The sequence below is a fragment of the Telopea speciosissima genome, chromosome 4 (genome assembly GCF_018873765.1).
Source record: "Telopea speciosissima isolate NSW1024214 ecotype Mountain lineage chromosome 4, Tspe_v1, whole genome shotgun sequence".
In the NCBI taxonomy this organism is placed as follows: Eukaryota; Viridiplantae; Streptophyta; class Magnoliopsida; order Proteales; family Proteaceae; genus Telopea; species Telopea speciosissima.
In genome coordinates this window covers 68,457,301-68,473,206 of record NC_057919.1, presented here as the reverse complement: position 1 = coordinate 68,473,206, position 15,906 = coordinate 68,457,301, and the positions used below count along the sequence as shown (strand labels likewise).

At 37.1% G+C, this 15,906-nt stretch overlaps 2 protein-coding genes across 2 annotated transcripts in view; one reads left to right on the top strand and one right to left on the bottom strand.

Annotated features, from left to right (window-relative positions):
- The window catches only part of LOC122659584 (cactin-like), a 42,825-nt gene extending 31,868 nt beyond the window's left edge, over positions 1-10,957 (bottom strand). The window contains exons 1-8 of the mRNA XM_043854686.1: positions 10,891-10,957; positions 10,403-10,491; positions 10,214-10,303; positions 10,031-10,122; positions 7,166-7,265; positions 5,737-5,808; positions 4,776-4,838; positions 4,339-4,479 (exon numbers count right to left, since the gene is read on the bottom strand). Coding sequence (XP_043710621.1) covers positions 4,339-4,479; positions 4,776-4,838; positions 5,737-5,808; positions 7,166-7,265; positions 10,031-10,122; positions 10,214-10,303; positions 10,403-10,491; positions 10,891-10,957 — 714 coding nt within the window. The remainder of the gene's footprint in view (positions 1-4,338; positions 4,480-4,775; positions 4,839-5,736; positions 5,809-7,165; positions 7,266-10,030; positions 10,123-10,213; positions 10,304-10,402; positions 10,492-10,890) is intronic.
- Positions 6,189-15,906, top strand: part of LOC122660108 (phospholipase D zeta 1-like) — a 29,556-nt gene continuing 19,838 nt past the window's right edge. Inside the window, exon 1 of the mRNA XM_043855288.1 lies at positions 6,189-6,199. The gene's annotated coding sequence lies outside the window, so the exon portion shown is untranslated. The remainder of the gene's footprint in view (positions 6,200-15,906) is intronic.

Genomic DNA, 15,906 nt, shown 5'->3' with positions numbered 1-15,906 from the left:
TGATATACATATTGTTTCCTCCCTTTCCTACAAGGTCGACCTTTTAGAGGAAGCGGTTCCATAACTTGCACAACTTGAATTTGTTGGCGGATAACAAGCATTAGAGTAGGATCCATGGTATTTACGGCCAGGTTTGGCTTTGATACCTGTAAAGAATAAAAGGAAAGACAAGAAGAAGAAAAGAAAGAGAGGAGAAGAAAGATGGTTGTAACTTTGGGAGTCACACCCTTGAGATTGGGATTGCCCACTTCATTCAATATAAATAGAACTAGGATACAACAACAAAGAGAAAGGACAAGAGACAAAAAAGCCCCTAAAGGAGGGAAATTGAGATTAGCACCAAGCGCTAATCATAATTTCCCCTCCCCCTTATTTGACGACCTCTTACACTCCCCCTCAAGCTGGAGCATAAATATTAACCATGCCCAACTTGTTACAAATATAATCAACTCTACCACTCCCAAGAGACATCGTAAAAACATCTGCAAGTTGTTCCCCTGTGCGAACATGACTTGTACAAATAATTCCCTGTTGAATCTTTTCCCGAACAAAGTGACTGTCGACTTTAATATGTTTTGTTCTCTCATGGAACACTGGATTCGATGCAATATGAATAGCAGCTTAGTTATCACAAATTGGACAGGCTGAGAGGAAGACTCATTACTCGCTGCCGAATTAGCAAACTGCTTCCGAGGAGATTTGCCATGAAGTTTCCAACACAAACGTTGGATATGTCCTGGTTTACAACAATGGTGGCATGTGCGTACAGATACCGGAATATCTAAAGAGGTGGAGTTACCAGTAGGTTCCCCTTTGTTATTCCCACTACCAATGCCACGAGCATTACCACGATTGTTGTTCTAAGAAACAAGGGCTGAGCTGTCCGCTGGTGTAGGATCATGAGAAGTCTCCTGAGATACCCGTAAGACTCGGGAAAAGGTATCGGCAAGAGAGGCGACCTTGTCGCTGCCAAGAATTTGAGAACGAACAAAATCATACTCTGTCCCAAGGCCACCCAAAAAGTCCCTAACTGCGAGTTGTTCTCATTGTTACTGCATCTGTTGCACATCACTAGTAATAGGAACTAGGAAGTATAGAATTTAATTCTTCATACATCCTCTTAAAATCAGCAAAGTACTGAGTCAGAGGGCACCACTTCCGATCAACCCGATAGAACTCCTATGCCAACTCGTAGATACGAGAAAGGTTGTTCTGTCCAAAATAGAGAACATTCAAATATTCCCACAACTCCTTCACAATGTCGATGAGGGTAACAAGATCAACAATAGAATTATCCATTGAATTCAGAAGCTGCCCTAGAATTTAGGCATCAACAGTATCCCACGTAGTATCATCAGGCTTCACCTTTGTGAGATGACCCTGTTGCTCACAACCAGTCAAAACCAAATGCATAATTTTCTTCCATTGTTGAAAATTGGCAACCCCTGTAAGTTTCTTTTCTGTGATTCGATGAGAGGATGAGTATACAACCTCACTTACCATATTCTTTGTCTCAGCCATGGAAACAAAGCAAATAGCAAAGCAAGCAACAAAGCTGACCAACAATCAACTCTCAAAAAAAAATATCGATTTTCCAAAACCCTGACAAAAAAAATTGATTTCTCCTAAAACCCTGACAATGGGAAATCAATGAGTCCCAGACAGCAGCACACATTCCAAACAAGCAGCACTCTCCACAAAAAATCGATCCCAAAAGCTCCAAAAAGATAACCGATCGATCAATAGGACATCCCTCTTGAATTGATCCTTCCAAAAAATTAATTGATCAATCATGTCTCCATTGCAGTCGAATCAAAATCAGCAAACCAGGGGGTGAAATCACCCTCTCTAAGCGTAGCCGTGACTTGTGGGGTAGATCAGTAGCAACCAAAGATGAAGAGGGGTTGTTGCGCTGCATGTATCAAACTCGATTTGATGTTTAAGGATCGAGCTCTGATACCATGTAAACAATAAAAGAAAATAGAAGAGAGATGGCTGTAACTTTGGGAGTCACAAGCTTGAGATTGGGACTGCCCACTTCATTCAATATAAATGGAACTAGGATACAAAAGCAAAGAGAAAGGACAAAAGACAAAAAGCCCCTAAAGGGAGAAAATCGAGATTAGCGCCTGTGCAAATCACGATTTCCCCTACCCCTTATTTGACGACCTCTAACAGTACCAATTGATGCGATAAGGAAATCCAAATCATAGATCTCAGATGCAAACTTGGTTCGAGAACTCAATTTCGGACCTGGTTTCGCTCAGGTCAAAAACCGAGTTGGACCGAGATCTCGGCAAGTTTGTGCATTTGTTTTTTTGAACTCGTTTGATGGTTTTGGAGGGTTTTTGACCTAGTTTGGTCATGAAACTTGGTATACAGCCTATTTTCGACCATTTAAACACAATAGCACTATCAGATTTTCCAAAATCGAAGTCCAAATAGGAGTTTGACTTCGGACCCTAGGTTGGTAGGCTATGACGTACTAATAGGCCCTATTCTACACATAATTTAGTAATAGAAAGCAATCAAAGCACACAATTAATGTAAAACGACTTAAATAAATCGACTCCATCAAGTCATAGATCGGCCAAAGTTGTGTAACACATATTAAATTGCCAACCACCCACCAAGAGTTGAACATATTTTTTTGGAACAAAAAAGAGATTTAGGGGAAAATGGTTTACTTTGGAATGTTCAAATCTTCTTTAAAGTTCTTTGGATTTGTTGTAGTTCTTGCAAGTTCGATGTTTGCTGAAGTATTCCCGTGCAATCCAACGATTTTTCCGTCGAAAAATGGGATCAAAACCAAGTTTTTGGTGTTTTTTGGAGGTTCTTTGCCGAAACCAGTGAGACGACCAAGAGCAGCCGAGATTTCGACTGGTCTCGGTCGAGTTGAAGACCATTTTATATGTGCGTTTGGTTCAGTTTCGGTCAAGACAATGCACTTTCTTATTCGTAACTGATCTCGTCCCGGTTTTGCAAAAAACTGAGAGCTCGCTGAGATCTTAGCAAGACCTTGTTCCATGGATGCAAACACGCCCAAGCATCAAATCTGTGATCAGATTGAGATAAAAAGTAGCAATTGCATTGTTAAAGGAAGTAATCAGATCAATTGAAGGGGAGGGGAAAAAGAGGAGATCAATCTGCTTGGGATACCAATCCCGTATGCACTGCTCAATAGCACCAAAACTCTATAAAATAAAATTTAAAAAAAAAAAATTCATTTTCTTTATGGAAATCATCTCTAAATGATGAGGGTGTATTACATATAGAGAGACCTTCTAAAATTCCTAAATTGACTCATAAAAGGACACCTAATCACTCTAACACACTTAATAAAGTAAATAAACTCAAAACATAACTCTAACTATAAGTATAATTTAACTCAAACACCTGACTACTAATCCCATGTACCAACTCTATTACCACTTAATGAACTTACAAATTAGGCCCATTGCAATGAAACCTAAAAAAGTAAAAGGCCCAACTTATAATATAACCACCCAAAGGTCAATTTCAGCCCATTAGACTGCCACCATGAACACCTTATGGGCCTCCCAAGCTTATGCATAGGCCTCCATATGGGATTAATGTCTAATGCAACTGCTCACCCTCTGATAAGTACTACGTCATAACTCAATTTAAAAGTCCACAAATCTCCACTAATACCTAAATTGATTCCCCATACACCCATACCCATCAACAAGCCTTTAGAACCTAATTTCCCTAACTGATGATGAGACATGCATCTTCAATTTACTTTATGACTATCAAACTCTAACCTGAACCTTGGTTGACCTATACCAGATTGGTTTCAAAGAAAGGTTCCACCAAAATGTTTTCACAGTGTGGCACTTCCTCCATTACAGACCAACGATTAGCCAAGGTTCCTCTGTCTACTCTTAAGCAGCCAAACATGGAGACCAATATTATTGAGTAGATGGATGGCTTCGAAAGTAGCCTGCATAAACTAAAATTAAGGAGGTTCAGAGGTCCGCAAGCCCTTTAATTATGCAAGTCCAGAACCTAAACGTTACAAATGAATACAACTGATTGGAAGATGATTTCATGTAGAGAAAGCTGGGAAACCAGAAATCGTGTCATTTGACACCCAATTGCCTATTAGTTTGAACAGTTTAAAGAAAAGACTCTCATGGGAAACAAATGAATTTCAATTTTTCAGCAAACACATTTTTTCATTTGCTTTGTGTACTGTAAACAATATGATATTTCAATCAAAGACATGAAAAAGTATAAAGAAACTCATGAGAAGGTCAGAAGTGTGTAATAATTAGCACAGAACAAATAGAATTTGAGAACACAGTGGATACTTGCCTTGAAAACCATGTATGGTTCATTTATCTCGATGTCAAAGTCAGCTGAACCATTAAGATGCTTGGAGAGAATATCAATGGGCTTTATACGCCCCTCACGCAATCTAATCTCTGACCTGACTTTGCTTTGATCAAAATGAAACTGTAAATTGAGCAGGTTAACGCCTAGTATATTGACATATTTGCATTATAAAAAAATAAATAAATAAAAATATAACAAATAGTAATGAAATGCTATCATATCAAAATTACCTCCATATTTAAATCCCCTTAACATAATCGATATCACAATACCACAATAAGAATACTAAAAATACGCATTCATATCGATTTCACCTCCACAAGAAATAGTAATAGTAATACAAATAATAATACATGGTTCACATGAAAGGATGAGGAAAGGGAACAGGAATATAGAGGGATAAATTTGGTGCTTACCTCTTCTTCTTTCTTTTCCCAGTCATGGAACTCAGCCCTAGCACGTTCTCTAGCCAACATTGCCTGGGATAATGAACACAATTGGTAACTTATTCCTCAGGAAGTTATTAATTTCAATTTAATTAAGAGATTGAAATAAGAACTATATGTATCAAACCATTATCTCTTTACAAGGCTTGATGGCCTCAACATCACTCCCAGGATGATGATAGGCAAGTTGATGTTAGATCAGAAGGCACCTCTTTTTTGTGCCTTCTTCAGGAGTTCTATGGAAGTAGAACAGATATAAGGAAAATCTTAATTTTATGTGAAGCAGTCCCATCCCAACAATCATCAAAGCTTCTACATGGAGTGTGATGTTAGACAATATCCTTACAGCTGACCACTTATAAAAAAAAAAACAGCCAGGTCAAATGCAACTAGAAGGTGAGACAATCCATCATCTTTTCCTCCACCACTAGATGTTCAAGACCATTTGGTAGTTCTTCCCTTCAAAATTCTTTGGGCATCGCATTTTTTCCAAAGGAGACTTCCTTTTCTTTAGTCAAAACTGCTAAGGGGATGGTCGATAGTGGTGAATCTTATGACAGATTTTCCATAGATGGTGGTAAGGGCATTAGGAAGGAGAGAAAACAGAGGAATCTTCCAGGAATCAACAGCCAAACCCCACAATATGCATGAATGTAGATGTTTCTCCTTTATAATTGGTTTGGGTGCTAAGATTTGTGTCAGAGGAAGAGTCTAATTGGGAAGGTACAGCATACAGCCATATTGCATTTAATTTTTTGCATCTGTTGGACATAACCCCCATATATATACCACAAATGTACTTATTTTTCTCTTCCTCTAGAATACAAAGGTTACTGTTACTCATCCAAAACAATACTAGAAAAAAAAAAGAAAAATGACAGTTTCCTCCAATAGACCAAAAAGATTGATGAAATGTCAAAGACGAAAATACCATTTCCTCTTCATATTTTGCCTTCTCAATTGCTCGCTCCTCCCTTCTCTTCTTCACTTTCTCAATCTCTGCCTGCATCATGAGTTTGATAGTAAGTGCCTAAATTTCATATTTCAGACAAATGGAGCATCTCAACTCAACTAAACCTTATCCCCGCTAAATGAGGTTGGTTTAAAGGTTCTGATCTGCCATTGCACACCCGTTATGGTCACAGCGCCTAACAAATGAAAGACATTCCCCATGAAAGGTTTGGGCAGATAGGTGAAAGTGAAACTACTATACCCAGTCTCAAAGTCAAAGCAATATTTGTAGGGGGCTACCAGGACCAGCTAATCATTAAAGATGTTGGAAGTATTGAAATAATATATACATGAAAAAAACTCAGTTATACTGGTTTTTGCCAAATTCAAAAGGATCCACAGGTTAGAGCAATTGAGTAAAATAGTTTAGGTAATATAATGAAGTGAAAGGCTTTAAAAAAATGCTTTTCAACTCTTTCAATATAAATGAAAGCTTTACTTTCTTAAAATTATGGGAAACTTTTCCTTCACCACATGATGAAGGAACCGTACAGCCATCAATGACTGTAGTTGTCTGCCCCCCCCCCCCTATTTACGAATGGTCAATAATACCCCCATTGTTGCACGATCCCCTATGGAGACCATCTGAAGTCCTCGGTCAAGGGATTCTCCCATGACTGTGGCTGAAGGAAAACTAGGTCCTAAAATTGTTTATACCAGATAGAAATTTTATTTTATGTTGAAAAAAGGTCGGAATTTTAGTGAAAGATAAGGGAGAGAAAGAAGTCCAGTTAGGCTGAACAAAAATTATAATTTTAAGCAAGCACATTATAGAAGAAAACCACACCCAAAAAACGAAAATTCATCAAAGTTCTTATTCATTGTTGAAGTACGTCAATGTAAACCAATTTTCTGCAAGAGTGTATTAGACTACGCCCTGGACCAGCATATTCCCCCCCCCCAAACAACTCACATCCTCACTTTCTTCTGCACATCATTGGTACCTTCATCCCCTCATTCAATTATGTGGGCATAAAACAATTAATTAGAAGACCACAAAAGCCAGAGGATAGCCTGGTCTGATAACAGAAGAAAATCTATTGGTTAGATTTTCTGGCCTTAGAATAATTTTTCCCCTGGCTAGTGGAATGTAATAGTTTGATAGTTAGCAGTCACGGTTTTTTGGTGTAGATTTCCTCTACACCTTAGTGGCTTCCTAAACACTACATGAGCCAAAGACAGTAATCAAGAAGACAACCTAAGGAATAATTACTTTTTGTGCACTTTGTATGTTTTAGATTTTAGTGCTAGTTTATAATTACCACAGGAACTAGAATGAACTGTAAAAGAGAACCTCTTACAATAAAGCAGATATCAATCAAAAGACTGATCATGGCAAGAATATATACCATCCTTTCTTTCTGTTTCTTTTTCTCTGCTTTCACTGAATACATCTCAAGTGGTAGACCTAGTGAAACATCGCACTCTATTTTCTTTCGCCACACAAACCTGCCACCATTGCATGGTAAATATTTATAAAGAAACATAGAAACAGGCACAGCCACTTTCATTAGCTTATCTTATCAAGTCCACCAAGTGAGCAAGTATAGACCTAGTAGTCATAGCTATCCAGTCCAACAACACTGACATCTGTACAAAATTTGAAATAGAGGAACCAAAAGATCAGATTTCCATTCAAAATATCTATAGATAAGCATAAGATAGCTTCAAAGTGTATATGTTTATCTCAATAGTAGAAAAATCATGTATTATTATCTTCCTCATCCAAATGAAACTTGAACAGACAAAAAACATAGTTTACAATACCATACCCGTTCACACAAATCCCAGCCTTACTGCACCCCTTTTATATAAATTGTAATAATTCTGCTACTTGCAATCACAAGGTGATAGAGATAGGTTGTGACAGATTTGGAGCTGGAATAAGTCCTTAATAAAAGCAAAAAAAAATATTTGGAAAATCTAGCTCTAACTAGAGTGGAATGGAAGAATATAGTTTGCGCTCAAACCGGAAAAAAATTTAATTGGGATGACACTAGCTTGAGTTGTAGTCAAGTATAGAACACATTTGATGATGACCAAAGGCAAACACCTAACTTATAGAGATCACATCTTCTAGACCACCAAAGGAATGGTATCCAAGCATTGCCATAAGACTTCTTCCCTCCTCCCCCCCTCCCCAGGTACAAAGAAAATAATTGTAAGTGACTCAGCAAGGACAAACAAGATGAAAATAGCCAAGGCTCTAGGATCAAATGGGATCCGAATAGAAGTATGGAAGAGCTTAGGGATCTGTGGCTTATCTTGGTTAACAAAGCTGTTTAATAAGATTGTGTGCACCGAGAGAATGCCAGATGAATGGAGGAGAAGCTATGTGGTCCCGATTTACAAAAATAAAGGTGATATCGAAAGTTGCCACAACTATAGAGGCATAAAACTAATAAGTCATAATATGAAATTATGGGAGAGGGTTATTGAAACATGCCTAAGAAAAGAGACCACTATTTCAGAGAACCAATTTGGTTTTATGCCACGAAGATCCACTACAAAAGCTTATCTATTTACTAAGGAGACTCATGGAAAGATTTAGAGAGAGAAGGATCTCCATATGGTCTTTATTGACCTTGAAGAAACTTATGACATAGTTCCTAGAGATTTAATTTGGTAGGTGCTAGGGAGGAGAAACGTTTCAAGTAAATATGCGGACATAATTAAATGTAGTATGATGGGGTGGTGACTACTGTAAGAACCGTGGGGAGTCAAAGTAGTGAATTCCCAATTACAGTTTGGTTACATCAAGGGTCAGCTTTAAGCCCTTATCTGTTTGCGTTTATTATGGATGAGCTAACCAAAGACATCCAAGATGAGGTACCTTGGTGCATGCTTTTTGCTGATGACATTGTTTTGGTAGATGAGACAAAGGCTAGGATTTATGCCAAACTGGAGTTATGGAGATCAACCTTGGAATCAAAAGGTCTAAAAATAAGTAGAACAAATACAGAACATATGGTATGTAACTTTAGCAACTCTGGGACGGAGAATGAGGAGGTGAAAGTTGATGGAACGGAGAATCCACAAAATAGCCATTTTAGGTATCTCGGATCGATTATTAGTATGGAAGGAGATATAGAAGATGAAGTCACAAAGAGGATTAAAGTAAGGTGGATGAAGTGGAGAGGGGCAACCAGAGTGTTATGTGATCGACGGATCCCTTTAAAGATTAAAGGATAGTTTTGCAGGACAATCATATGACTGGCCATGATGTATGATGCGGAGCGTGGGCAGTTACGAAGTGTCATATAGATAAGCTAAGCGTAGCGGAGATGAGGATTTTGAGATGGATGAGTGAACCATGAAGGATAAAGTAAGGAATGACCATATTAGAGCTGGTTTGGGCCAAGATAAGCTTCAAGAAAGTCATTTGAGGTGGTATGGCCATGTCCATCATAGGCCTTCGGACGCCCCAATTCGAAGGACTGACTTGATTCAGATTTAAGGTACTAAAAGAGCCAGGGGCAAGCCTAAAATGACCCTAGGAGAAGTGGTGAGGAAAGACATGAATAGTTTAGGTCTTGTCTCTAGTATGACGTCGAATAGAGCTGATTGGAGGGCAAGGATTCGTGTAGCTGACTCAAGTTGGTTTGTTTATTTGATTTTTGTTGCGATGTTGTGTTTCTTTTCTCTACTTTGTTTTAACATAGTGTCGAAGGATCCATGTAGCCGACCCCATTTAGTTGGGATAAGACTAAGTAGTTGTTGTTGTTGTTGTTTTTGTACTCAGCAAGGACAAATCTCTATCAACAATTATGATTTAAAATGGACTTTGCAAATAAGTTGCCCAACTTGTAATTCTTTTGAGTACATGCAGGAAAAATAAAGGGCCTTCTAAATCTGCACTGGAGTATGGAATGGAGAACTTTAGGATTCAAGCCCTCTGACTCAAAATCTGAATTGAAGGATGGAAATTTCTTCTATTAACTCCCTATTTGATTGCAATAGAAAAGTTTGAGGGCAGAAAAAAGGGTCACCACATCTAAATTTCATTATTTTCCCTCAAAATTTTCTGTCAAAATCCAATGGAAAATTGTTTCTTTCTTGTAATGTAAATTGCTCTACAATTTTAGAAATCTCAATTCACTTTTCAATTCAACCAGTTGCAGCAGCATTGTAAAGTTTTGTACCTATATAGCAGACAAAATATTTACTTTTGGGGCAGGGACATCAACCTGATTCATTGACAAATAAAGACTCACTTCTCATTAAGGTTGGAATCACCAAAAGGATTTGAATCATTTGAATAACCAGAAACTGTCTGTGACTTTAACTTTTTAGCAACACTGAGTGCCTGTACATCAGATGAGGGGCGAGTTAGTATCAAAACCAGAACCTGAGAAAGAAATAGAAAACCAAATGACAATAGCAACAAACTCCCATACTTTCTTTTGGGCCTTCTTGGCCAAATACTCAGAAATTTCTTCCTCAGTTATCTCCCTTGAAGACCTCTTCTTGTTCCGATTGTGGTCACTGTTGCTTTCAGAATCGGAATCCCCAGTGCGTGATGAGCTCCTTCGCCCGCTCTGGCTGTGACTTCTATCCTTTCTCCTATAAGAGGTCTGTCGGGCTGACTCTTCCTCAGAAACAGAACTGGATTCTTCCGATCTTCTTCTCCTTGAAGAATTCTCTTTCCTGCTACTACTTCCATATGCTTCGGCATCTCATATAATCAGCTAATGCTCCTTAAGCTATAGAATATTCTCCACTGTACAAATTAATGTGGAGATATAAATGTCAATCAAGAAACAAGAATACAAATAGAAGAAACAGATCAATAAGAGAGGGCAATTGTTCTTAAAACATTCAAGCCGAAACTTCCTTGTTATCCCCAATTTATTGGTGCCACGTAGGCATGTTACTTGTGAGAATTTAAATGTATGGTCGTATTACTCAAGTGATCAACAAGACGCAAAAAAAAAAAAAAGAGAGGGAGTTAGCAATTACGGAGAGGGAAGAGAGGGAGATAGCGAAGAAGAGTGCAAGAAAAATGTGATAGAAAATAGAGATTCTAGCGAGAAATATAGATTCTAATAGGAAGACAGAGAGTAAGACACGGTACTTGCGGCTGTTGCTGATGGGGAGACTTGTTGGATTAGCTGTACGGTAGTTGGAGGAACATTCTCCATTACAGTTGCAGAGATTGAAGGATACAAATTGAAGATTAGGGTTTTGATCACATAAAATGCGGATGAAGAATAGACAGAGGGAAGGTAAGAGATGGAGATAGCGAAGAAGAGGGGAAGAGAGTTGAGAGAGAAAAACGAGAGCCCTAGAATAGGAGAGAGAGAGAGAGCGTGAGTGAACGGCCATACCTGTGGAGTTCTCTGCCAGCGTTGGTGGGGGAGGAGGCAGCTTCAATCGAGTTGAGGCTCCCTCTGTGGGTCTGGAAGTTTCTACAATTCTACCGGGAAAAGATTTTTAAACAACCCTTCTCTTAAAAACTAGAAGTATGTAGAAGTTGGGAGATTAGCACATTTTCCACGTCAGCAAGATGTCCTAACAAGTGAATTAGGTGTTTTTTTTTTGTGGTAATTAATTAGGTGTTCATCATAGCATAATCTAAAATGACTTAAGTAGAAGTTAGATGTTTAATCCGCTAATTCTAGGTAAGAAGATATAAAGTCCCATAGAATATTGACATTGTGAGAGGAGTTAAAATAGTTGTGCAGATCTTTGGAGGTGTACCAGACTTCTCTTTAGGGATGTAAACGGATCGAATTCGGTCGGATATTAGCATTATCATATTCGTATCCGATTATATTCGAACGGATTCGGATAATATCCTATCGGTTTTCGGACGAATTCGGATAATTTTTTAATAGTGATTTTTTTAATACAGGTTCTCCTAAATGGATATGAATACAGATCGAATACGATTTTTCAACTATCCATTGACATATTTACCATTTTTATGATGAGTGTTATGGTTGAGACTTGAGAGTTTAGTAACTACCCTTTCTTCTACTCTTCTTAGTCTTTTATTTTCTTACGTTTTTTACTTTTGATTTTTTAATAGATATGTAATTCCATGTATCACATTACATAAATCAATATATATAAACCAATTGCAAATCTAGAAAAAAGAATCACATTATCTTAACTTATAAATTTATAAAAATAAGATAACAAAATCCAATAAGGTAACTTAAAATGATAGACAAACACATAGTTATATTTCAGATATTTTATTACCATCGGACTGCTAAACGAATTGGATAATAATCGATCGGATAAGAGGACTATCATATTTGTATCCGATTAGTTTCGGACGGATTCGGATTCTCCTAAACGGATACTAATGCGGATCGAATACGGATTTACGAATATCCATTTACATCCCTACTTCTTTTGGTTAAATTTCTAAATTCCTAACTGCTTTTCATCCCTCCACTATCACAGTGAGCTCTATTTCTGTTTGATTTGAAGTACTATGGGAACTTGCAGAAGTTAGAACAGGCTGTCCATCTATCAAAATACAAAAAATCCAATCGATATAATTTAGTTGTGAATAAAAAATGCCTGCGCAAATTAAAACAGGACAGTGAATATCAATGTTAGATGCATACAGAAATAAATTATAATCAATAATAATAGCTGAGTTATCAAGTGGGATAATAGGTAATAGGGATGGGGGGATGAATATTCATGTGGATCAGTTGTTGCTCATCCATGAACCACAAATGAGGGAAAAGAGTTTTTTTGCCCTTAGGCAAGGAAAAAGGTTGGGTACACTAGCAATATACGTAACGTAGCACCTTATGGAAGGGGAAGGGGGTAAGAAAGACTATCATCATATGATGACACAATGGTTGATTTATGTTTCTATTTCTCTTCAAAATCTTTTCTTTTTCTTGGCTTCCAAACATAGCATTCTTTTTTTTCTTTTTATGAAAGTGTAATCACAAAAACCACACCAATCCCAAAAGGTTAACCGACTTTTAGGATTGTGGAATGGGGTAACACACCGGAAGGGAAAATAAAGGGAAATCTCAAATTTTTTTTAAGGTCTAATTAATATCACTCCCCTGCACCTAGCCTACATATATAAAAAATCCCCCACTTTAAAATTCTTTTTTGATACTCTCCTGCTATTAAACTTTTACACCTCCTTCTCCCCTCATGTTTTTAAATACCCATATTATCCTTCATTTTCACCTAGTAACCTGCTAATCTATTTATCAATTTTTAGTGAGTGGCTCACAAGTTGCTTTTACCGAACCAAGAAAAAACCAATCGATTAACAAATTTGCTTTTACCGAACCAACCTCTTCCACACTCCTCAGTCCTCCCACTAACAAAGTAGTTCTTCCCCTTATATCACATCCCAATAACGTGGCATCATATTAGGAAATCCCTAATCTCTTTTTTAGAAGACTTAAGAGCATACTTTGCATTAGAAGAATCAAATCACTCACAAACTATACGTGTTTGAAACAAAATCCACCATTTAAAATCAAACTGAAGTAAATCGGTTTAGTTTTGGTTTAAAAAGCTATTATCTTTTCTCAGTTCGTTTCAGTTAAACCATTGAATCGAGCCGAATTACCTACTTTCAAATTGGATAAGGAATCAAATAAAATTATATTCTTTTTTATTATTTCATTCAATGTAGATGATAAATTATATATATTTTTTTAATGTTTTAAAAATCTTGATGGGTTATGACCTTAACAAATAAGGGATCTTTTTTGTCAATGAAGATGGATAAAAGTTAGCCCAAATACTTAAAATATAACCTTAACCGAATGGAACCAAAATCAAATCGAACCAAGACAGCATGGTTTAGAAAACGTGTTCCTATTCTCAATTCAATTTGATTTTGGGTTTTGCATTTTGTATCTTGAAAAGAACCTATTGACATCCTTAGTTTGAACTGCACCGTGTTGTCACTCAAAATACCAATACCTTGATTTTTTGACCATTTTACCTTCTCCTATATCGATATCAACTAATACAACCAATCCGATATCGATACCTTGAACCGTGCCCCTTCCCCCTTTTTTTATTGCTTTTTTCAGTTTTTCTTGTTGGTCAGTCTTGAGGACTAACCAACTCAAAACAAATTTCACTTCCTTGTCTCTCTTGATTTTGGTCTTGGTTGTGTGTTTTATTTAATTTAAATTCTAATTGTTAATATTTTTCTTTCCGGATTCACGAATCCAATTGTGCCACACCTCATGCTCATGAGGACCAGCTAAACCTTGCCGTTTCTGTATACTTTTTTGGGATTTTTGTTTCCTGCAAGTCATGTTCATGTGGGGTAATAAAGCAAAACCCAATACAACACGTATGGTCTACTACTCATACTCTATTCATTATCCCACAAGTTACATGTCCAAAATGCATCGGAAAATTAATAAATAAAAATGAGGTCACTCAATCATTACACTTAATTTTGAGTATTCTCTGTTAGCATCTCCAACGTGGAAAATCAACCATACACGTGGTCCCTGAGAAAGCCTCAATTACCAAATTAACCCCAACATTCCTCCACTTGAATTTAAATACAATGGGCCAAGATGAATTGGGTGATATTGAGATGTCAGTCCCATTCTAGTTTAGCCATTTTGTTATACTAAAGCCCAACTTAGATAAGAAATTGAACTTGCCAGTGCTTCATGGTTTGCATATTACTATGTTTGGATGTAAAAATAATCACTAGCTTTCTCTATCCTCCCTTGTATATGAAACTAGGTATCTAAACTAAAGGTTGTCTTAGGGTTTTTATGGTTAGGGAAAAAGTCTCTCTGAGCTGCCAGGGCCCTCACATGAAGTTTTTTATTCATCTTTTCGAAGAGAGTAAAAAAAATAAATAAACAATTTTCCTCTAAGGAGGAGTAGGGTAACCTTGCGGCTCAGAGAACTCTTGCTCTAATATTTATTATGGGAAAAAGAACTCTGTCCGGGAGTGTGGTCTATGCCAGTACTCCCATGAGTCTATCTCTCTCATCTTCATATGAAAAGACACCTCTGCCCCCTTGTTTTGAGGAGGAGAGAGATATAGACACACGGGAGTGCTAGCGTAGGCCACACTCCTGAACAAAAAACTACTTCCCATTTATTATATAGTGAGGCGATCATAATCTATCGAAATAACATGATTTATCAGAATTACACACGAGCCGAGGTCTATTAATTGCATATGAACATTAATTTGATCCATAGGGGATAGTTTCTTATTTATAGTATTTTTTTTATAATTTTTTTTTTGGGGGGGGTGGGGGTGGGGTTGAGGGTACTGTAATCAATAAACTTTGATGAGTTATTTGGCTCCTATATGTTCAATTTATAAATAGGTTGTCTGAATGTACATTAAAAGCTCAAACAATTAATATATAATTTATTAGAGATTACATTTTTTTTTTCTCTTTTTTTGGTAAAAAGATATTACATTGACATCTACAATTTATAATCTTCTATAAAAATGTCCTAGTAACACAAGACCTTCTAGTATCATTTAGTTTCACATTGAAATGATTGTCCAAGCCTTAGATCTAGATCAGGGCTTCAAGAATTAGGATCAAATCAGTCAATCCCGATTCTAGTGAATCCGGTTCTTCCGATTCTCGTAAGGAATCTAGAGTTAGGGTATTAAAACACCGATTCTGGAGGCCTATCTTGACTGCTTCAGGCCAATCCGGATCTCGATTCTGTGTTTTTAAACCCTAATCTAGATTAGAAAATCAAATTCATTTTTGTCATTTTTCTTGTTCCATAGTTGTCCTATTGCTTGAACAGATTGAACTTCCCATGTAAATAAAGTGGTGGAAGCCATGCATAAATAGAGTATGGTAGTTTGGACCACAATGGGCCACATTCCATTTCTGAAAATACAAAAGCCCATCACTCAAGTTTACAGACCCACAAATGGCAGTGAGATTTGTTTCGTATACAATAAATGACACCTAGACAACTTCAATATAAAAGTTCAATTATAGTGACAGTCTTAGTCAGATCACATGTGTCTTATCAAAAAAAAAAAAAAAAAAAAAAAAAAAAAAAGAGTTCCCGTTGGACTCTGGAGTTGAGGACTAAACGGGAAAATAAAATATGCTCATGGAATCTGAGACCTTGT